Source organism: Odocoileus virginianus, chromosome 30, assembly GCF_023699985.2.
Source record: "Odocoileus virginianus isolate 20LAN1187 ecotype Illinois chromosome 30, Ovbor_1.2, whole genome shotgun sequence".
In the NCBI taxonomy this organism is placed as follows: Eukaryota; Metazoa; Chordata; class Mammalia; order Artiodactyla; family Cervidae; genus Odocoileus; species Odocoileus virginianus.
The window spans coordinates 8,646,379-8,671,260 of record NC_069703.1 but is presented as its reverse complement, the minus strand read 5'-3'; the positions used below and the strand labels follow the sequence as shown (position 1 = coordinate 8,671,260).

Below are 24,882 nucleotides of genomic sequence, written 5' to 3'. Positions count from 1 at the left end.
TGAACTGAAAATCAGCTTTTATTTCACAGAAATTGTATCCTTTAATAATTCCCTTTGAAACATACAGGGCTAAGGACGCAGGTGTTTCAAAGCACAACTCGGACCACCAGGAGAAGGGGACCACCTGAGGGCTGTCCTCCCCACTCGACACCCCGCGCAGAAAGCCACGAACAATTCTGGGGACACCTCTGCAAAGCCAGCCAGGTTGTCCAACTCAGTAGAACACTGTACTTGATTCAAATTACACATCCAGTACTGTACTGTACATATCCAGCATCACACATGCTTAAAATAACATAAGTATGCATAATGACATATCAGATCTTACTTTTAAAGTAACGATAAGCAGGCAACTACACATTCTAAAACTACTAAGTAATCCCTTTTTACCTAAATTTAAAATGTCACCTACACATTGGCTGCTTCAGAAGCCTTGGGCATGCAGACAGAAGTGCAGAAAATATTTCAGCTAAGACTAATCACATGTTACATGTACTTAAGAATCTCTACAGCCAAACTGAATGCAAAGGAAGACTATCTTGAAGAGCCAGGGCCAGTTTCCAGGCTAAGTGGTTACTAGGAGAGGGGATCATACAGATGTTTTCCTGACACATCTGTGTCTCATCACAGATCCTGGAAGAAAAGGCAGGCAGACCGACTCTGGTTCCCAGGGCTGCCTCAGCCCCCGGGGGCAAAAGCACCTGGTTGTCCAGGCTCAGTAGAGTCTCTCAATTCTGGGAATTCCATCCAGGTCTGGATAGCTGCTCCAGGCTGATGGGGGTCACTGCAACCTGTAAAGAACAGCGGCATCATGGCTGAAGCTTGGCAGTGACCTCTGAAAACTGCAACCTTTTGCCGAATGGATCATGGGCTTTACCTTCCAGGACAATGCTTGACAAGGAAAGATGGTTTTCTTCGTTTGTTCAAAATTTTAGCATGATCTCCAAAAATAGGCTGGTTTGTAATTAAGAGCACCGTGAAAACATAAAATTAGTGGGGAAAAGTGTCAAAAATTGAAGTCAGTTTTGATTCTGAGCAATGCTTCCTTCCACATGTCAGCAAAGTAAACCATTTGGAAAGTAAAATGAAGGCAAAGTAAATCTTTTTCATAGAATACCTTATAAGAACATCTGGAAATTTGGGGGAAATTTGGGAAAATAAGATGTCTCTCTGGAGTGGAAAAATTATGCTTATTTAGGGAAAATACAGGCAAGTTATATTCACTAGACTGCAACTATATATATGTAACTGAGCAGCAGAAGGAAAAAAATGTAGACAGTAGCTCCCAACTTCATGAGCCTGTCAAGTAGTTAGGTAGAAGCATTTTTAAAAGGAAAATTGAGGGCAGAAGAAAGAATCTAAATTGTTGGGGCAGTGGTCAACTGGGGTTTTGAAGTTGGAAAAAGAGTGCTGTGAACAAACGTATTAGTATGCTATAGTTACGCATCCATACCTCAGAAATAAAATAACTACAGTTTTCAAGCATCTTTTCTCTACTGCCTGATTATGAAGGGAATGGTCATCCCTACAGGAAGAAGAGGTAGTCTGTAGTGAAATGCAGATAGACTCTGGCTCTTGGCTGACCATTTGCTTTGCAGATTCGGTACCCCTGGCATGTTTAAAACAATTTTGTAGATGTGTTTGTTCTCCTGGCTGGTGCTTTGCTAGAAGCAGATGTGAAAACAGGGATTCCATCCCAGTGAGGTCTGTTTGTTGAGCACACTTGAGCTGGGCTTTCTATAAAGCTAGTTGCAAGAGGGTATTTGTTTTGAGAGAACTCAACAGAACTAAGGCAGTCTGTTAAAATCCCTATTGACTGACATAGTCACTGGTCCAGACTGAACAAAACTCTTGCAGAAGATGTATGTAGTCAAATCGAGTCAGACTCTCTGTGGTCCAGGAAACAGAGAATCTTGCCCTTCAAGTTGTAGAGAACTGGCCAAGGTGGTTCATGCCTGGGTGCCAGTGAGTTCCAAATTACGGGTCACATCTGTAACAGAAATATAGCATAAATTCTTTAAAAATTCTTTATGTGCCAAGCCCATTCAACAAAACTTCTCCTTTCCTCTGCCTCTTATAAACACACACATATACATGCCCACAGGGAAACACATACCCCTTCCAAACTCTTCTTTATGTTTCAAGATTGAGCACCAATTCTACATTTTCCATGGAGTTTTACCCAACCTCTATTGCAAATTGGCTCCTATTGCAAACTTTGAGCTCTACCATATTGTGCATTTTCAATAAACGAGACAAAGCATCAATTCAGTGGAAATGAAACTTTGGCTTTTTACAGAAAATACTAAAATTCTGTCTTATAGACATCTTCTCTTCTTTTAAAATAAAAAATTAAAATTATAGGCTTCATGTAAAGAACACTCTTCCCTTCCCAAATCCCCATGTGTCACTGTACCTGTGGGTGCTGGCTTTTTAGCAGTGTTCACTGCTGCCATGAACATGTATTCACTGTTAGGGTCATGCACGCTGGTGGGATATTTCTGCAAGAAAAGTCAGAAACATGGTTTGTCTCCTCCTCTTCCCCATCTCCATTCCTCTGTGTGTGTGTGTGTGTGTTACTGATTTCTATTCTTTGTTGAAGCAGTATGTGACAAAGTATTAAACGTGACTTAGGCTCTTGACTTTGGGTTTCCCTGATAGCTCAGTTGGTAAAAAATATGCCTGCAATGCAGGAGACCCCAGCTTGATTTCTGGGTCAGGAAGATTCCCTGGAGAAGGGAAAGGCTACCCACTCCAGTATTCTGGCCTGGAGAATTCCATGGACTGTGTAGTCCATGGGGTCACAAAGAGTCGGACATAACTGAGTGACTTTCACTTTCAAGGAGAACCATATATAAATGACTTTAAATAAAAGTCTTTCTGCTTAATATCTTTTCTCATTTATGCCTTTACTTTTCCTTCCACAGTAGACTTAAGACCACAGAACTTATCTTACCCTCTTCCTTCTTTGTCTCTCTTTTCAAATTCCCTTCTGGAAACAAACATACATACTGTATGGCCAATGATCACACTGTGGATGTACTTGAAGGTGCTAACATCCTTGCATAATACTCAGAACGGTATAATTTCTTTGAGAACCCATTTTGTGATAGATTAAAAAGAATATTCTCCCGCACAGAGAGATTTTTGTTGTTATCATTCTTTTATCTTTCTGCATAGCTTTTCAGTGATTTTCTTTAAAAGCAAGGAGTCCTAATAACTCACCAGGTAAAAAAGTTGGCAGTTTCTTTCTCAACTACTGATGGCATCTTCCAAGGCTTTCTCACTGGTTGTTTCTTAATTGACAAGTTGAGGAAAGCTTACAACTGTTTCATCTGGCCTGACTTTGGAAACTTCTAATCAAATTTGCAGTCCACATGGAATAATATTTTTTAAAGTTGGAAGCATCTTTTAAAAAAATCTTTTAACCTTCCTTTTTCCTTTTTCCTTGTCCCTTTTGGTCTTTCCATGGCCCTTAGCATTCCCTTAGCATTTTGGAATAATAATAATGACATATCTCTCTGGAAGCCACTGAATTCTTCTTGGAATGAAGTGGCTATAAAGTAAATAAGCTTCTGTTCCAAGTTAGTAGTTTAATTAATAGGCACATCTTAAAGAAAAGAAATTATCTATCTGTTAATCAAATTATTCTGGCAAAAGCAATACATACTCTGATGAGTAAAAAACTACTGATATTCCCCAGTAAAGCTGGTGCGAGAAAAGATCGATGTTGCTCACCTTTTTTGTAAGCCAACATATAAGGACACATCCAAAAACGCAGACTATGACAAAAGCTGCACATCCTATGGGTAACCAAAGCTTCAGCTGGCAACAAAGCTGTGATTCTGGGTTGAAAAAAAAAGATTAGATAAGGAAAATCTCTCAGAATCAAATCTCCTCTTTCATTGCTGAATTATAAGTTCATTTACCAAATTTAAAAGAGCTATTTAATCAAATAAAGTTTTTCTTCAGTACAATCATGAAATGCAGTAAGTAGTAAATAAATAACATCATCTCAGTATGATAGCAAGGACCCAAAAATAAAAACAAAAAGGCCCTATGCACATATATGTCTACAAATGTGGTTAATGGAAAAGACTTTGCTGTCTATGTTCTTGCAAAACAGTAAGAAAAGTAATGTAGAAAACTATAGTTTTCAATCATCTCACTTAATTCCACATATCCCAACAAAAAACCCAAACCTTAAACTTCAGGTGAATAGAGGTAATAGTTCTTAAGCCATGGGTTTTGACATTTGTTCTAATTTTTTCCCTGATTTTCAACAGCATGTCTGTTTCAAAGACAATATAACCTATTTCCAACTCAGCAGTTTATATGATACTTGTTTGTTTAACTGTTTTCATTAGTGAGAGAAATGTTAAAATGCATATATACTCAAGTCTAGAAGATGAAAACAATATCTTACCATAAATATTCAAATATTCTCTGCTTAGAATATCTACTTGAAAAGGAGGAGGATCAAAAATCGACAATTTGCAGATGTAATAGTTGGCATAAGAACTGTCCAAATTATATAGAAAAAAAGAGACACTATTATTGGATAACTGAAATTTACAGGCATTCAGATTCCTGATGGATTCTGTGTCTTCACTTCCCTTAATCTTAGTGAGATCACAGAGTACGTTATTCCCTTTCAGCAACTGCATTTTAAATTGTCGAACAGTATCAGGGTATTTGCATAAAATTTGTACACCTCCGTTGTGAAATATGAACATCTCAGATGCAGCAGAATCATTGAATTCTCCTGGGCAAAAAAAAAGAAAGCAAAATTTTATGATTTTGTTGCTCTAATCATTATATTTGAACACAAAAGTCATCTTTTCTCTTCATAAAGTCACCATCATTGCAACAAAATGAAAGAAATTCACAACCAAAATATAGAATATGAAGGTAGAACTGTGAATTAGGAAAAAACCTAACCAGAGATTTGTTTATCATACATGAGTACATAATATTTAATATGTTAAATAATACATTTACATAGCATAAATTAAGCAGAAGTGGTTCCTGCCTCTTGGCAGATTTCATATTGGAGACAGATGACAAATAAATATGTAGTCATGCACCATAGTTTATGCTAGAAATGGAGTACTATTCAAATATAAGTACATGGGTCCTAATTTTGGCTGAAGAATTCAGATAATGCCACTCCAAGACAGTGACTTTGAAAATTAAAATTGAAGGAGGATTAGAACTTTAGTCAAACAATGAAAAATTCGGGGAAAGACATAGTTTAGGGGAAAAAGCTTTTTAAAGCACGAATCAGCTTGAACTAAAAACGAACGGTTATGTATAAATATATATTTACCCTATACACTCTAAGAGAGTGAAAGAACAAATGAAAATTATTTTCAAATGATAGAAACATGTCTTCTCTGAACCTCATCCATTGAGAACTGAATCAAAGTCTGATGATAAAGATAATGATCCAGATTTTCTATTTACTTTCTCATTTTTAAAAACAAATTTGAAGCTTATAGGAAGCCAAAGTTGTTTTTGTGAGCTACACAGGGGATCACAGAAGAAAGAAGCTGAAATGGTTTTGGACCAGTTGCAGATTCTGAGTTATAAGTCAAACAACTCTCTGCTTTCTTTTTTCCTTTTTTCTTCTTTCTTTTTAATATGACGAAATTTCATACTGAAATTGTTTGGAAAAAATTATTAACATGACAGTTGCTAGTTTAAATTTTGAAATTCCTGGTTTTATTCTTGAGAAAACTATGTAACAAGAACAAAGAATTTTTAAGGAAAAAAATTACCTTCTGCTCATATTACAGTGAAATAGATATACTATTTGTGCATTTTTTGCTCTTTACCTTCCAGATATAAACTTATTTTATATAGCAAACATATTACTTAATGTTCTCCTATTGGCATTTAATATTATATTATAAATGTTCTATTTTTTACATAGTCATAATAATTATCCTTTTTAATGCCTATACAAAAGTCTTAATGTCAATCTAGAATAACTTGTTAAAGCATTCCACTCATGTTGACTGGTTGGGGTTATTTCCAGTGTTTTGATTTCATGTAAATATTTCAACATGTGGTAAAAAATCTTTAAAGACTCTAATGACACTCTACATGGCCATGTTGCTTTTGGAAAGAACTGTTCCACTTTTTAACAGGACTAGCATTATGCAGAATTCACTTGCCACAACTCTGCTTACACTAGTGTGTCAATTTTATTTAAGATTTACCACTGTTACTTATTTTTTTTTAATATCTCTAGGCTTTCTATCTCTCATATTGTTAAGGAATAGATTTTCGACTTGAGGATTTGATTGTGAAAATATACACAAGTGTTCTAGTTTTCAGCTATGGCAGTCCAGATTGTTCAAACTAACTCCCACACCAAAATAATCAAAAATGCTGAATGAAATGCCTAAAATTATTAGTTCAAAAGATTAAATGGTGAAAGTAAAGAAGAAATTACTAGATTAAACTTAAAGAACAGAATCCAAAGACAGAAGCAAAGGTTAGAACTTGCTTTTACTTTGAGAGTTTATGCTGTTCTCTCAGATTTATATTTTTGCTTTCATGTCTCAACTCCTGGAGTCTGAAAGTGAGAAATCTGGTAAAAGACATTTTACCAGATTTCTCCTTGGTAAGGTGAAATCCTCAATGTTTGCATTCTTGGAATACAGGTAAAGCAGAAGTAAGCCAGCTTTTACCCAGATTATGCCCCACCTTCAAATCACTCCAAAGGTCCAGAAAAATCTCAATAATTGAACTTTGTTAAAGGTGACTGGGATTACTATTATACCTAAGCTTTTGAAAGTAAAAACACAAACTATTACAGAAAGCAAAGATTTACATCCCAGGACTCAAATCATATCTACAAATAATACTTAGTTATAATGACAAACATACCATAAAAAATAAACAGACATACCAGGAAACAAAACAACAGAAACAACAGACTACAAAAAAAAAAATACACAATTATATATTTAAATTAAAAGATTCCCCAAAATAAAACAATTGAGCATTCTATGTCTAAGGAAATAAAAGACAAACTTGTAGGAGTATCTATAGAGCACAGGAAACTTCAAAGAAAAAAGTCAGCTAATTTGAAAGATAACTAACTAGAATTGGAAAAAAAAAAATCTCAGCAGGTAGGTTAAAAGTATATTAAATGGTTAAAGAGAATTGAGGAATTGGAAAATCAGGCTAGAAAAACTATTCAGAATGCAGTCATAGTTCACAGATTCAAGAAACCCAACAAATCACAAGCAGATATTTTGAAGATCAGCACATCTGGTGGCCCAGACAGTAAAGAATCCGCCTGCAATGCAGAAGACAAAGGCTGAGTCCTGGGTTGGGAAGATCCCCTGGAAAAGAATACCCACTCCAGTATCCTTGCCTGGAAAATTCCATGGACAAAGGAGCCCCGTGGGCTACAGTCCATGAGGTTGCAAAGAGTGGGGACACAACTTGGCAACTTTCACTTTCACTCAGTTCAGTTCAGTCGCTCAGTCATGTCTGACTCTTTGTGGCCCCATGGGCTGCAGCATATCAGGCCTCCTTGTCCATCATGAATTCCCAAAGTTTACTCAGACTCATGTCCATTGAGTCGGTGATGCCATCCAACCATCTCATTCTCTGTCATCCCCTTTTCCTCCTGCCTTCAATCTTTCCCAGCATCAGGGTCTTTTCCAATGAGTCAACTCTTCACATCAGGTGGCCAAAGTATTGGAGTTTCAGCTTCAGCATCGGTCCTCCCAGTGAATATTCAGGACTGATTTCCTTTAGGATGGACTGGTTGGATCTTCTGCTATCCAAGGGGCTCTTAAGAGTCTTCTCCAACACCACGATTCAAAAGTATCAATTCTTCATCTCTCAGCTTTCTCTACAGTCCAACTCTCACATCTGTACATGACTACTGGAAAAACCATAGCTTTGACTAGATAGACCTTTGTTGGCAAAGTAATGTCTCTTTTTTAAATATGCTGTCTAGGTTGGTCATAACTTCTCTTCCAAGGAGCAAGTGTCCTTTAATTTCATGGCTGCAGTCACCATCTGCAGTGATTTTGGAGCCCCCAAAAATAAAGTCTGTCACTGTTTCCACTGTTTCCCCATCTATTTGCCATGAAGTGATGGGACCAGATGCCATGATCTTAGTTTTGTCAATGTTGAGTTTTAGGCCAACTTTTTCACTCTCCTCCTTCACTTTCAACAAGAGGTTCTTTGGTTGACATATTATAATAAAAATCTTGAAAACAACTAGGGAAAAGAGACTGACTTCTTTCTAAAAAGCAACTGTTAGACTGACAGGTGGTATCTCAACATCAACAATAAAAGTTATGATACAGTGGAATTATATCTTATGTCTTTAGAGTGCTGAATGAAACTGTCAACCCAAAATAGTCTAGGGGGACAGAAAAAGTATATGTAACTTGAGACTTTGATAAATGAAGTATGCATGTTGTGATTTCTTGATAATGACTAAAATAATAGAAACAGACTATAAAACCCAAATGAATGTCACAAAATTTAGTATGATGCTTCTGTATAAAGGGGAAGAAGAGTTGGAATCAGGAAAGAAATACAGAGCGGAAAGGTGTCTGTGTGCTGACAATGTTTAACTTCTGGACCTGTGATAATTATGGGAGTAAGGTAGTATGCTTAGTAGTTATTCATTAAATTGCACATTATATTTTTTCAATTTTCTGAATAGATGCTTTGTTCTAGAAAAAAAAATGGTTTTAAAGTACAAAAAGAAAACTAATGCTTGCTTCATTTAAAAAATAGAGGGTAAGTATAAGCAAAAGGCGAAGGGGAAAAGTTGATCACATGAGAATAGGTACCATCTACATTAGATTAAAATAAAAGATGATTTGCATGGGGACTTATTTGTCTGAAAGTAAATTATGTTGCACTACTCTTGCTTTGATGCAGAAGATAAAAATCAGTGAGCTGGTTCACAGTTTCTTTAGAAATGTTCATAGCAAATTTCCCAAGGACTTTAGAATGGCAGTGTGTAAACCACAAAGAAATCTTGGAACAAAAGTGTCTGCAGCCACCCTTGTGCTCACCCAGACACAGATGTACTTCATTTCTGAAGATGATTCTGTCAGCACCTTTCTCTCCTTTTATACCCACACTATGACCTATAACTCAACACAACATGAAATATAATGGTTGGTGGTGCAGAGTGAGAGAAGTACAATTCAGTGGTTCCCAAGGAAACCAGAGGAAAATTCTGGCTTTGCCATTAGCAAGTCTCTGTAACAAGGATCCCTCTCTACACTGTAGCGTCTTCTGTGAGATAAGGAAGTGGGACCAAGATATCTTTAAGTCCTTTCCAACACTTACTGTCTATGGATTCATGATGAGAACATAACCAGGTGAGACCATGAACAACCAAGAGAGATTACTTTGCTGTTGGATTCTGCAGAGGAGGAACCATGTTTCCACAATCCTCTTTCTGTCCCAGCATCTTATTGGGCTATTCCAGGAAGTCAGGAGAGATGAAAATTAATGAGACTATCGTCCTGACCTATAAAAGCATTTAGGTATGGCTAGGAAGACCTTTGACTGTGTGGATCACAATAAACTGTGGAAAATTCTGAAACAGATGGGCATACCAGACTACCTGACCTACCTCTTGAGAAACCTACATGCAGGTCAGGAAGCAACAGTTAGAACTGGACATGGAACAACAGACTGGTTCCAAATAGGAAAAGGAGTACGTCAAGGCTGTATATTGTCACCCTGCTTATTTAACTTATATGCAGAGTACATCATGAGAAATGCTGGGCTGGAAGAAGCACAAGCTGGAATCAAGATTGCTGGGAGAAATATCAATAAACTCAGCTATGCAGATGACACCACCCTTATGGCAGAAAGTGAAGAGGAACTAAAAAGCCTTTGATGAAAGTGAAAGAGGAGAGTGAAAAAGTTGGCTTAAAGCTCGACATTCAGAAAACTAAGATCATGGCATCTGGTCCCATCACTTCATAGCAAATAGATGGGGAAACAGTGGAAACAGTGTCAGACTTTATTTTGGGGGGCTCCAAAATCACTGCAGAAGGTGATTGCAGCCATGAAATTAAAAGATTCTTACTCCTTGGAAGGAAAGTTATGGCCAACCTAGACAGCATATTATAAAGCAGAGACATTACTTTGCCAACAAAGGTCCATCTAGTCAAGGCTATGGTTTTTCCAATAGTCATGTATGGATGTGAGAGTCGTACTGTGAAGAAAGCTGAGCATGAAGAATTGATGCTTTTGAACTGTGGTGCTGGAGAAGACTCTTGAGAGTCCCTTGGACTGCAAGGAGATCCAACCAGTCCATCCTAAAGGAGATCAGTCCTGGGTGTTCATCGGAAGGATTGACGCTGAAGCTGAAACTCCAATACTTTGGCCACCTGATGTGAAGAGTTGACTCATTGGAAAAGACCCTGAGGCTGGGAGGGACTGGGGGCAGGAGGAGAAGGGGACAACAGAGGATGAAATGGCTGGATGGCATCACCGACTCGATGGGCATGAGTTTGAGTCAACTCTGGGAGTTGGTGATGGACAGGGAGGCCTGGCGTGCTGCGGTTCATGGGGTCACAAAGAGTTGGACATGACTGAGCAACTGAACTGAACTAAACTGAGGAAGACTACTCAAGTTTTTCTTGAGTGACAGTGCTGAGGGTGTGTGCTATTGACATCAGGGGAGTAACTGGAGATCCCAAGTTATCTTATCTACTAGACACTTTTTTAATTGGAATATAACTGCTTTACAATGTTCTGTTAGTTTCTGCCATGCAACAAAGTGAATCAGCTCTATGTATGTCTATATGTATATGTATCTATATATCCCTTCCTTCCTGAACCTCTTGCCCACCCACCTGTCCCCCACCCACCGTCTCACCCATCTAGGGTATCACAGAGGGGAAAAAACCATCATCGAAAAAATCTACAAACAATAAATGGAGACAGTGTAAAGACAAGGGAACCCTCTGCTGGACACTCTTAATTATTCATTTTATCAATTTTAATCTATAAATTGCCTAGTTCACCTTTTTATTATTAACCATGGTGGTAAGAAGCCTGACTTAAGTGTCCACATACCCAATGCTTGGAGGAGGAAATTGCAACCTACTCCAGTATTCTCGCCTGGGAAATTCCATAGGTGAGGGAGCCTGGTGGGCTACAGTCCATGGGGTCTCAAAGAGTTGGACATGATTGAGTGACTAAGCATGCAGACACACCCAATGCTTAAACTTTCCATCTGGAAAACCATTTAGTAACTCTTAATCTGCTATTTGAACATTTTCAACTACAGGAATCAGATAGGGCATGTAATCAATTCCTTCACAATTACTATGGATCCTATAGAACCTCAAATCTCTAATCACAAAATCTCCTCAGTCTTTGATGGCATTTGAAAAACCAGTATCAAAAGGAGGTCATCCCTATAATCATGTCTAAAGCATTTAATGGATACACAGACAATTTAAGGAAAATCTGAATATATTAGTTCCTTATAACTATAGAAGCAGCTAGAATCTTTTCTCCACCTTTCCCAGATATTAACTTCAAGTCTGATATTCAACCAGGATAAAAAAAGGCACCAACTTTTATAGCCAGTGTCTGCTTTGATTGGGCATCACATCTCTTTGGTCAGTTTTCCTGCCATGCCAGTGGTGGAAAATTGTGCCTGTCTTCCTCATCAATGTTTTTCTTCTCACATACCACACTTTAATATAAAATCATTCTCTAAAATAGTCTCTTATACTATCTTTGATATGTTCCTCACTCTCACTAAATCACCATCTCCATCCCCAGTACCCATAAGTTCTCATATTCACTGTCCGCACATGTTTCAGGCATCCTGTAAACACCTCCACCTTCACACTTGTGTTTCCTGTAACATGATTCAACGTCTGCCCAGCATCAGACACAGTCAAACTTAGCAAATGTACAAATCATACAGCAAGTCCAGTTTTTCCGTTTACAGACAACTGATGACCCAGACAGATTAGATTGTCTGTCTAAGGTCATACAACCTCTTGGGCACATGAAAGATTTGGGGTACAATCTGAGGTTGAAGTGCCACTAGCAACAACCAGAGGAAGTATAATGGAAGCAGGCAACCACATGAAGCTTCACAGTGATCACTTCAGATTGAGTCTTAGAGGATCACTTGAAATCTGTCTACAGGAGGAAAGTCTGATTTCCTGCACCTCTGTTTTAAATCCAGTAGAATCTACCCATTTCTCCATCTAAACTGCTATTGGTCCAAATCAGCAACATCTCTCTCTCTCCGGCATGATGAGAGCTTCCAAACTTTCTGTTCTCACTCATGCACATTCACCATCCATGCTCCTCAGGGAAACTAGAATAATCTTCTTACATACATAATCCAATAGTGCACTTGCCCTGCTAATAAAACATCCAGGGCCTCCCCATCTCAGTTAGAAGAAACTCTAACTCCTTACACTGGTTTCCATGACTTGCATGATCTACCCTGTCTTGCTGACACTATTTAAATATCAGTCACTCACTACACTGCCATCACACTGCTCTTTCTATTCCTCAAACATGAGAAGCTGGACTCCAGGGCTTTGAATTTCTTGTCTCTCTGTCTAGAATGTTCTCTCTTATTTTCATATGGCTGCTTCTTACTTCTCCAGCAACCTCTGACCACTCAGTCCAAGTGAAAGTGAAAGTGTTAGTCACTCACTCATATCTGACTCTCTGTGACCCCATGAACTGTAGTCCTCCAGGTTCCACTGTCCATGGAATTTTCCAGGCAAGAATACTTAAGTAGATTGTCATTCCCTTCTCCAGGGGATCTCCCCAACCCAGGGATTGAACCCAGGTCTCCCACATTGCAGGCAAATTCTTTACCATCTGAGCTACCAGGGAAGCCCCATTCTAAGTCATGTTCTAGCATATTACCTGAGATAAAGTATCATTTTATGATTTGTTTGTTTACTTGTTTATTGCATGATAATGTAAGCTCTAAAATCAGGGACCTTGTTGATTTTATTCAGTGATCCATCGCAAGTATCTACAATAGCACCTGGTATGTAGTAATTCACAATATTTTGGATAGATGGATGGAAAAATATGTAGAGCTCAATGATGTTATAAATCTAGGGAGATAAAGCATATAATATAAAATATAAGAACCAAAAAGTCTCTTATAAATGATCCAGTTAAGCCTTTCATTTTAAATTTTACATTTAAATTTATCAAGCCAAACTGGGGTCAGAAAAGTGAGTATATTACCCAGGATTACACAGCTCATAGTGGGACATGATCCTAGGGTTGGCTTTCCTCTGCAGACAAGTACATGCAAATACGCAATCAAGTACAGAAGATACCTCCTCAAATGGGATGTCAGTTTCTAATGAATATTACCTGAGTATTAAAGAAGCATGTTTTTTAACTATTTTAAATATCTACCAGGTTCATAAAGACTTGTTTGTAGATGTGCATGCTAAGTCGCTTCAGTCGTGTCCAACTCTGTGCAACCCTATGGACTGAGCCTGCAAGGCTTCTCTGTCTATGGGATTCTCCAGGCAAGAATACTGGAGTGGGTAGCAATGCCCTCCTCTAAGGGATCTTCCCAACCCAGGGATCAAACCCAAGTCTCTTAAGTCTCCTGCATTGGCAGGTGGATTCTTTACCACTAGTGCCTCTTGGGAAGCCCAAAGACTTGTTCAAATTGTTGACTATTCTCTTGGTTCTTTCGTATCTACAGAGAGGAAGACAGATTTAAACCTGGTTATTTTTTGTATCCTCCAGAGGGCAGAATCATTAAATTTGCCCAATGGATGTCCATGATATGTGCCTCTGAACCAAAAACTGTTCTAACACACCCAGATGTTTCATAACCAGAGCCTGTTAGTGATTTGTAATAGAAAGTGAAGTCGCTCAGCCGTGTCCAACTCTTTGCGACCCCATAGACTGTAGCCCACCAGGCTCCTCCGTCCATGAGATTTTCCAGGCAAGAGTACTGGAGTGGGTTGTCATTTCCTTCTCCAGAAGATCTTCCCACCCCAGGGATCAAACCCGGGTCTCCCACATTGTAGGCAGATGCTTTACCATTTGAGCCACCAGGGAAGATATTTGTAATAGAAACATCACTATCACGTTTAGCACTTAATGCATTGTTAAAAACACAAATAAGATAGTGTTCTCTTGAACTCTGGTGATGAGTTTTAAAATCTGGATAATAAGACTTCATTTTTGTTTTGCTACCATATCTGTTCACTTCTTGTTGCTACTCCTAGACTATCCGTACTCTAGAATATAGGTACTATACTTACTCACGTTGACTACCAGTCTAAAGGGTTCAATCTTTCCAACAGAGGTTCAAACCTGTTCACTGCTGCTAACTATGATTTTTATAACATTATCATTGATATTAGTAGACTAGGGTTTTAAGAGTAAAATCAAAATCTTTATATTAGATGATTTCTCTAGACCTTCAAACATTTCAAAAGATAAAAGCATTTGCATCTTCTTTTAGGGGCAGCTATTAAGAAAAATCTCTGAAGAAAAAGTTCCCCTGAGAATTGCACTATGGTTCAGAAGTTTATTTGCAAATTGATTCTTTTAATATCTGAACTATTTCATGTCTTCAGTGTCAGACTGTCTTGCTAGAACCCGTTCTGCCAGGACTCTTTATAAGCAGTCATATTATGCCTGTTTGAAAGTCTTTTGGCAAAAACACTTTAAAAACCCACACAGTGCAGCGGGTGTGAGACAGATCAGCAATTTACTCTCCTTAACTCAGACTTCTAACCACAAACCTCCACAAAGATCTGAGTGATAGAAAGATAAGAGCTCCTGAGTTTGCAATTATTGATAGGCTTATTAAAAATATTTTCTATAATCCAATAATGATAATCTTTAGCTTAACATAACACACAAATGTGACATAAAATGCAAAGTTCTAAAAATGGCAATGTTTATGTTAGGGTTTTGTTACATTTGGGCTTTTGCTAAGAAATTCTGGCATTTAAAAAATATGCTTTCTACCACTTTTTTAAAACCACTCATAAAAGCACTGTCATTTCTTAGGCACCTACCAGCTAAAACTTTTAGAATCCTGATTAGCAGATTTTTATATATGCATTATTTCTATATTCACATTATTATTCAAAGGCATCCATAATCTAAAGTAGAGATTAAAATCAGCAGCAAGGGTAGGAAAAATAAGCCCAATCCGAAGTCTTCACATTTGCAGAAAAGGAAGTAAAAAAAAAAAAAATTAAGAAAAAACATGAGAAAGTTAAACAGCCAAAAGACTCTGTGTGTGTGTGTGTGTGTGTGCGCGTGCGTGTGCTCACACTGACACAAGCATACATTGTGTGAATTGCTTTTTTTCCCCAAGGAACTCTGTAGAGGAGGAAAAACAACCTTTGGTGCTCCAAAATGTGTAATGCTTTTAAATGAAAGATTGGTTTTCTTCTAGTAAAAACTGATGGAAAAATCCCAGAGATGTTATAAACTTTCTCGTGATATTTACAAAGTAATTAAAATAAACTCTACTCTCTACCCCAGTCACCTTTATCTCCAGCCCACCGTTCGCCTTCGCTTAGTTCCTTCTTTCCAGCTTCCTTTCAACATCTTTCTCAGGATGTGCCTGACACATGAGGAGTAACATTTCCAAACTGAACTCAGCATCACTCACCAAACCCAGACAAGTCCTGTCATTTAAGGAGTTAGGACCTCGGTCTTCCTCAGGTCTCCCTCTCTCTGATCTGTCTCTCTGACTGTCCTGATCCAAGCAGTCACCGAGTCCAGTTGACTCTAGCTCATGGATGGCTCTCAAATTCAGTTGCTCTTCTCTATTCTTATCACCAATCCAGGACTATTTCACAACTTCCCTCATCTGTGGAAGCATCTTCTTGATGGGCATTCTCAACAGCCATCACTCCGCTAACCTCCACGCCTGCTTCCAAAATTGTGTTCCTAAAAAGCATGCCACTCGACCAGGTTAAAATATCCATTACCTTGTTGCTTATGAGGTTAAAAAAACAATTTTCTTGGCATGACACAAAACCCGTTCATGATATCAGGGACTATATAGCTTCAAGCTGCACCATACATTTTGGCCATTCCTATAACATGGTTTCCTCTGTCCGCATAGACTAGAATAGCCTATTACCACTTTATTTGCTTAGAAATCCTTGTTCATCCTTTAAGAGCAATTTTAAACTGGTCTCTGAGACCCCCCAGACAAAGATTCCCATCTCTATGCTCTCAATAAATCTTTGTTTACACCAATCTGTTTATAACAGGTATAAGCTTAGATCATAATAATTTTTGTCTATCTTCCTCATTTAACCAATAGCTTTATAAGTATAAAGATTGTATCATGGTCACTTAAATAATCCCAGGACCTGGAGTATATTCAGTTCAGTTCATTTCAGTCACTCAGTCATGTCCGACTCTTTGCAACCCCATGAATTGCAGCACGCCAGGCCTCCCTGTCCATCACCAACTCCCAGAGTTGACTCAAACTCACGTCCATCGAGTCAGTGATGCCATCCAGCCATCTCATCCTCTGTCGTCCCCTTCTCCTCCTGCCCCCAATCCCTCCCAGCATCAGGGTCTTTTCCAATGAGTCAACTCGTCCCATGAGGTGGCCAAAATGTTGGAGTTTCAGCTTCAGCATCAGTCCTTCCAATGAACACCCAGGACTGATCTCCTTTAGGATGGACTGGTTGGATCTCCTTGCAGTTCAAGGGACTCTCAAGAGTCTTCTCCAACACCACAGGAGTATATTAGATACTCAACAATAATGAATGAATGAGCAGATGAATATGAAAAGTGAGCATGGTTGGTAAATGTCCTTCATTGGGGTGAGGAGGTAAACAAGGAAAACAGCAAGAGATCCTGTTTACTAGATCATGGAGAATGCTAATTTCCAAGTCCAAGGGCAAAGGCTCAGACTGAATGATACCCAACCAATTCTCTGAAGTCCAATAGTTCTGGAGTTATACAAATATCTAAGCCTTCCAAAGCTTCCAAATAATAATAATTGCCACTTATAAGCATTGCATGTTTCACATGTATTAAGATTTCAGTCAAGGCTGTATATTGTCACCCTGCTTATTTAACTTATATGCAGAGTACATCATGAGAAAGGCTGGGCTGGAGGAAGCACAGGCTGAAATCAAGATTGCCAGGAGAAATATCAATAACCTCAGATATACAGATGACACCACCCTCATGGCAGAAAGTGAAGAAGAACTAAAAAGCTTCTTGATGAAAGTGAAGGAGGAAAGTGAAAGAGTTGGCTTAAAGCTCAACATTCAGAAAACTAAGATCATGGCATCTGGTCCCATACTTCATGGCAAATAGATGAGGAAACAGTGGAAATGGTGTCAGACTTTATTTTGGGGAGCTCTAAAATCACTGCAGATGGTGATTTCAGCCTTGAAATTGAAAGATGCTTACTCCTTGGAAGGAAAGTTATGACCAACCTAGATAGCATATTTAAAAGCAAAGACATTACTTTGCCAACAAAGGTCCATCTAGTCAAGACTTCGGTTTTTCCAATAGTCAAGTATGGATGTGAGAGTTGGACGGTGAAGAAAGCCGAGCACTGAAGAACTGATGCTTTTGAACTGTGGTGTTGGAGAAGACTCTTGAGAGTCCCTTGGACTGCAAGGAGATCCAACCAGTCCATCCTAAAGGAGATCAGTCCTGGGTGTTCATTGGAAGGACTGATGCTGAAGTTGAAACTCCAATACTTTGGTCACGTGATGGTGAAGAGTTGACTCACTGGAAAACACCTAATGCTGGGAGGGATTGGGGGCAGGAGGAGAAGGGGACGACAGAGGATGAGATGGCTGGATGACATCACCGACTCGATGGATATGAGTTTGAATCAACTCCAGGAGCTGGTGATGGACAAGGAGGCGTGGCGTGCTGTGATTCATGGGGTCGCAAAGAGTCGGACACGGCTGAGCGACTGAACTGAACCTTCATGCAATACATCATCTGATGTTTATAGCAGTATTTGATATCAGATTTTCTATATTTATCCCTATTTTACAGATGAGGAAACTGAGGCTTGAATAATGGGCCCAAAATAAGGTAGAGCCATGATTTGAACCTAGATAATCTGAAACCAGAGTCACCCTTCCTAAAAAGCCCCTTAGTCCAATAATCTAGCCCAATTTCCTAATTTTATAGAAACTGAAACACAGAAGCTAAAGAGACTTGCTGAGAAAAAGGAAGAAAAAGAAGTTTTTAACATTAACCTAGATTTAGAAGTTATTTTCAAGTATTTCTTTTCCTTCAAGATGTGTTAGGTATATAATTGTCCCAAATACTTAAAGCAGTGTTTATGCTGGTGCCACATTTGTTTTATATGATTGAAAAGGTTATTGTACACCACAAAAATACGTAAAATTATTTATTTTATATGAAATTCCATTGTGTTTAATACACTCATTTCCCTAGACAGCCTCGAACCATTGTGTGTTGAGCTGCCTTGCGTACTTGAACCTGCCACAAAGTCTGGGTCCTTGCTCTGATGGGGTCTAAATTCTTGATGAGTATTGTAACTTATTTGCCTGTAGAAAAGTAAACATATATTCACATCTATAAGAAACTCTCATAGTTAAATAAGTGCAAACAGGAACTCCAAGAAGATATTGCTTCAGTCCTAAATAGTACAAAATGAACAAAACTTGAATTGAGAATGCAGTAGAGGTTTGTTTTCTGTTTCTTGTTGTTTTTTATTAATGAATTTTTTCAGCTCTAAGCCCTAGGAGACTATAATTGCTGGCTATAAAAAGTTTGATGTCTTATACTTGAAGAAGTTCCTTCTAAGTGTTCCTCTGTTGCTTGTTGAAAGTGCCATATCTATGGCAATACACTCAGGCAAGCAAAAGGCTCTATCAGAACTAGTGGTTGACTGACTAAAAATTCTTGAGTCCATCACCTTCCTTAAAGACAACCTGATTCTTCTTAGCTTTTCTTCATGTAAAGTAGATCCAGACCTCAGTATGTCTGCAAGGGTCAGAGGAGCTTCATATCCTGATTTCTGCCTCTCTCTAAACTTGCCTGTCTGTTTCAATCAACTATACAGGCCAAACTAATGGGAAAAAATCACTTGTTAACTAACAGCTCTCATTTGTGCTACATATTTTCTGCATTCTTAAGTTCTAAACTCCAAAATGTAATTTTGAATTTTCCTTAAAAGGTGTTGAATGCCATATTCTTGTTTTACTTAGAATGACCAAAATGTGTCATTTAATAGACTCAATTTATTAGGATAGAAGTAGTACAGAGATGCCATTTATGGAGTAAATGTGGCTTTTTCTTCAGGCATTGAAGACAGCAAATGATGTGTAAGTGTATGTATATACACATGTGTGTATGTGTATATGTATGTGTATACATATGTTTATATATATACTGGGCTTTGAATTTTTATCTTTTGCATCTTTTATGTATAGAAGTCACCCTGTTAGGATAGGGAGTCAGCATAAGCTATGGGTTTTGCTCAGTTTACAACTGTGAATACTGAGGCCAATTTTTTTTTGTCAAGCAAGTTTATGGATACTACAGTGAGCAAAGCTTAGATGAGAACTGAAATCCTCCCTACACACTTGCATTTTGTTTCTACTAAAAAATTGGAATATGCTGCTAGCAATTTAAAAACCAAAATATTCCATTTCATCTGAGGAAGTTGTTAATACCAACTGCAAGTTATGAAAATCATTTTGTTCAGTAATTATAAAACAACAAGGATCTCAAGACCTTCATGAAAATAATAGGCATTTCTGGAAAGAAGGAAAAAAAGACAAAGATATGACTAAACAACCACTGTGAGAAAAAAATGTCCCGAAAGTTTAAAATAAGGAACTGAAATCTTCAGTTTGAAAAGACTCACTCAGTCCCAAACAATGTTAATGAAAACACTCACAGAATTAGGCACATCCTAGTGGAATTCCTGAATTCCAATATTAAAATGAATAACAAGATTCTAGAGAAATTTTTTTAAGCTACTTGCAAAGTAATGAGAGTCAGACTAGCATGGAACTATTTAACCACAACCCTAGAAGCCAGCAGACAGTGAATGAATACGCACAGACAATTTAAAGAGGACATATCAGGAATCTTCTTCCCAGGAGAGATATTAGTTATTCATCAGAGTAAAAGAAAAACATCTTTACCCATGCTGGAATTCAGAGACTTCAAGGTATCTGAAGAAAATAATAGAAGTCTTCCAATCATTGGATAAGAACAGGGGTGACAAGACAGGAGCAGATGGCAAGAATGATGCTGCCATTGAAAAGAGGTGATGTGAGTATAGGAGAGAATCCTTCAGTCAGAAGAGAAATACTCTTAGAGGAAACTTAGCAATTGATCTGCAACTACAAGTTTTCATTTATTTCAACAAAACCCACATATGGGGTGTGCATGCTAAATCACTTCAGTCATGTCTGACTCTTTGCGACCCTGTGGACTGTAGCCCTCCTGGCTCCTCTGTCCATGAGATTCTCCAGGCAAGAATACTGGAGTGGGTTGCCATGTCCTCCTCCAGGGAAATCTTCCTGGCCCAGGGATCGAACTTAAGTCTCCTGTGTCTCCTACACTTTCAGGCGGATTCTTTACCACGAAGGCCACCTGGAAAGCCCCACCAGAAAGCAGAAGAGTGAAAAGAGAACATCGTGAAGTTCTCATGTCACTGCAGGGGGTGGGGGATAAAAACATCAAGCAAGCCTATTGTCATTATTGATTTTATTATGATTTCATCATTTTATTATTAAATTATGATTTACTATTTACAATAATAAATAGATATTCAGTTAAGATGCTCTGGATACGACAATGACTTAGTCAATCAAGAAGTGTAGCAGACCTTTCAAATTACAGAGGGAAGACTTCCTCTGTAGTCTGTAAAAGAAATTTCCTCATTTCAACAAAAAGAAAAGAAAAGACCACAACCAAGGAAAGTCAACATAAACATAATGTTGAAGGAGTAAAATCAATATAGAGCTTCCTTGGTGGCTCAGCAGTAAAGAATCTGCCTGCAATGCAGGGGACACAGTAGACTCAGGTTTGATCCCTGGGTTGGGACGATCCCCTGGAGAAGGAAATGGCAACCCGCTCCAGTATCTTGCCTGGAAAATCCCATGGACTGAGGAGCCTGGTGGGCTACAGTCCATGGGGTCGGGGAGAGTTGGACACAACTGAACAACTGAGCAGACACACACTAAATCAACATAGAGTTATGGTACTAAGTGAGAAATGGCCTGAATTCAAGTACTGAAAGAAAAATGGACAATTTGGATTTTCTAAATGTAGCACAAACGCTGGAAGGAGGAGGCTCAAATGTTGGCTCAGCTCCTCCCCAGAGGAGTCCTCCCCCTGAACACGGGGGAGGAGCAGATGCTGGAGACGCCAAAGAGGTGTTTTTTTTTTCCTCAGGTGATGGAGTTCAGGAACCACTGCTTTAATGCCTGGGTGACAAAATCAAGGCTCAAAATGGGCATGATGGTTCCCCTTCCAGCTTCCACCCTGAACACACCATGAGACATGCACATTTATTAAACACCACCTGATCTCAGCCATTCACACTTCACTGCTTTCAAAGCCGTCTGTCCAAAACTAGAATTCATCATATCACTACGTCGTATCTCCATTGCCCATAAGTTCTGGAAAGAATGCCTTCTAAATGTAGACAGAAGGTCCCACTTTTCCCAAATCCTTCTACAACAAAGAACTTCCTATTGTTCCATAATCATTCAAAGAAGATTATTTTGTTAAATTTTACATTGAGATCAATAGAAGACTAAGAATCACCAAGATTTCTTTTCCTCTTAACTCACCAACCAAATAATAAAACTGGTAATTTCTCTCGTTTGAGATTCATGTTATTTCTCTGCTACTTCAACATGGTACAGAAAGATAGTGGATATTGGAATCAGATGTATTGGAATTCTAATCTTGGTTCGGCACTAAAGACTAGGTAACCAAACACTTAGCCTTTCCTGGTCTGAGATTCTTCAAATGTTAACTAAGAATGCCTACCTCTCCATGGGATGAGGAAGCCTACGTAGTTGGGAGGATTACAAATATACCAAAGGAAAGGAGCTGCAAGAACTTAGCTGACTTCAGTTTTGGTCTTTACTTTGCATTTAGAGTCTTTAAAACAGTAGTTGCTGAATAAATGGATTGTGATGATACTTTGAATATGATGACCTAAATGGGAAGGAAATCCAGAAAAGAGAGAGGATACATGCACACATGTAGCTGATTCTCTTTGCTGTACCGCAGAGACTCACACAACATTGTAAAGCAACTGTACTCCAATAAGAATTAACTGTAAGAAAGGCATAGCAATTTTGCCTTAAATTAGGAGCATAGATGCTCAAGTTCATTTAATAAGGAATGCCTTACCAATGATGAATCCCTGAACCACCTGAATCAATTATATAAATTAAAGGAGCAAAATACGGCTAGAAAAAAATTTTTAAGCAGTTTACTAATCTCCATCTAGCCATTCATGCTCCAATTTTGCCACCAAATAGGAAAACAGCTTGTCACGTGGCATGGTTTTCTGTGTGATGAGGGGGAATGTTGATTTTATCCCATCAGAATCTTAAGATATATATCATTTCAGAAGTACAATGTATTAATCAGCTTAGTCTGACAACTGGAAATAATTCCACCTAGGCTGGATTAATCCTTCCACAGTGGTAACACCGTTGTTAATTTGAATCTCCTGAGGACAATATCACCACCACACATGCCCAGTTGGGTTTGGCATATTGGGACACTTTCTAACACTACAAACAACCCCTTCAATGACTTGAACCGATGTTCTTGGGAGAAAATCCACAATCCTTCATGTGGCACCTAAGTTCTGAATAGTCTAGCCTCTGCTTTCCCTTCCAGCCTCATCTTGCACCATCGCCAACTCTTTCCCTCTCTGTCCTCAGGCACATCCACCTTCCATTCCAGCTTCCTGACTCACTTCATTCCTTCCTGACACAGGGCCTTTGCACTTAACTCTTCTCATGATATGAAATGTCCTTACCCATTGTCTCACCATTCTCCTTATTCACCCTTATTTGTCCTGCAAATCTCAGCTCAAGGACCACTTAAAAGACTTGGATGAACCCCACCCCACACCCGCACCTCCATATCCACCCAGTCTACACAAGTATTTTTGTTACACCCCCTGATAGAACTGACTTCTGTCTGTAATTGTCATTTCATTCACAAAATTATCTGATTAATGCCTCTCTCCAGACTTTCAGTTAGCTTCATGAGAGCAGGAACTAACCTGGTTTTGCTCTTCATTATACACACAGAGGCCAGCACAGTACCGCCTACATGGCAAGTTCTTGGTGCTGAATGAGTGAATGAATGGATGAGTGAATGAATGAATGAATATCGATCTCAGTGCTATTCCCTTGTTGCTTGTGCAGCTAAAGGCTTTCACGGGGTGTAGAAAAGGCATAGTGGCCCCAAACTACCCTTGAAAGTGAAAGTGAAAGCGAAGTTGCTCAGTTGTGTCCAACTCTTTGCAATCCCGTGGACTGTAGCCTACCAGGCTCCTCTGTCCATGGGATTCTCCAGGCAAGAATACTAGAGTGGGTTGCCATTTCCTTCTCCAGGGGATCTTCCCAACCCAGGGATCGAACCTGAGTCTGCTGCATTGCGGGCAGATGCTTTAACCTCTGAGCCACCAGGGAAGCCCCAAACTACCCTTGGGACCTATAAATAACTCCTCATTCCTCATTCCTCTTACGAGCTTTGGAGCCACCTTGAGCCACCACAAGCTCAAATATTTGATCAATACACTTTTTTTTCCTTTGAAGATAAAAATCAAGCCTGCTATTGGTACCACAGCAAAACTTATCTCTAAATAAGAGTATACCATCCAAAGTTCTGCCTACACATTTAGTGTTAGCAAAACTTCCCAAAATAATGTGATTTCACTTTGTTTTCTCCCAACCTCGGGAACATGGCCCAGACTTAAAGATAAAACAAAAATAATTGAAAACATACCCAGTAAGAAGTAGAAGAAACACATATTAATTTCATTGTCGATAGCATTATTTAAAATATTCAAATAGAGTCTGATATATACCATGTAAGAGAAAGAATTGAGGGCTTCAGAATGATTTTTTTTAGTGTCTTCAGAGGCTTAGGACTGTTTTACATTGTCCACTGATCCTTGGCCTTTCACAAGGACCTTGACATTAGTGCTATAAAAAACCTTGTGGCAGTCAGGGCACTTCTGACAAAAGACCACCCAGATAAGATTAAAATAAAACTCCTTCTTTCCAAAGCCCTTCCGTTCTATCTTCTCCCAACCCAAATGCCAGGCCTACTTAATTTTCATTCTGTTGACACAAGTCATTTTGCCTTTCATCTTTCTCTGAGAACAGTAAGCCACTCTTCTATTTTATCCACTAAAAGTTAACTTCAAGCAGGTAATTTAAAATTTTAATGATCTGATGAGACATTTTTCATCTTAAAACAGTGACATAAATGCCGTTAGCCATGGACTTGGGCTCTTTTGTAGTTGTTCTTACTTTCTAAAAAACAAACAAAAACTTTCTATTTGGTTCTTACTTTCTAAAAAACAAACAAAAACTTTCTATTTGGTGCCTAACTTTTCCACCTTTTATTTTTCTTAATGTTCACTTGAATTATAACTTAATAATGCATATTCAATAAATCACTTACCTGTTAGCATTTCAACTTGGATGCAGAAGAGAAAGAAATACCAGAGGTCTGACTTCATGTTTGCCAGAAGCAAATGCAATTTTCTCCTTCAGTGTTTAAGGCTGACAGTGAATTCACGTCCTTAACTGTTTTCTATTTGTTGGAAAGGAAGTGGGTTTGGTGGGGGTTGATGTTGTGTCA

The 24,882-nt window shown here is 38.6% G+C and overlaps 1 protein-coding gene across 1 annotated transcript; it reads right to left on the bottom strand.

Moving 5' to 3' along the window:
- On the bottom strand, positions 1 to 24,837 carry ICOS (inducible T cell costimulator). The gene is made up of 5 exons (XM_020890974.2): positions 24,703 to 24,837; positions 4,427 to 4,765; positions 3,739 to 3,845; positions 2,417 to 2,501; positions 1 to 1,990 (listed from the first exon to the last, which is right to left on the bottom strand). The coding sequence occupies exons 1-5, from the start codon at positions 24,758 to 24,760 to the stop codon at positions 1,950 to 1,952; spliced, it is 630 nt and encodes a 209-aa protein (XP_020746633.1). The 5' UTR covers positions 24,761 to 24,837; the 3' UTR covers positions 1 to 1,949.
- Between the last annotated feature and the right edge of the window lie 45 nt (positions 24,838 to 24,882).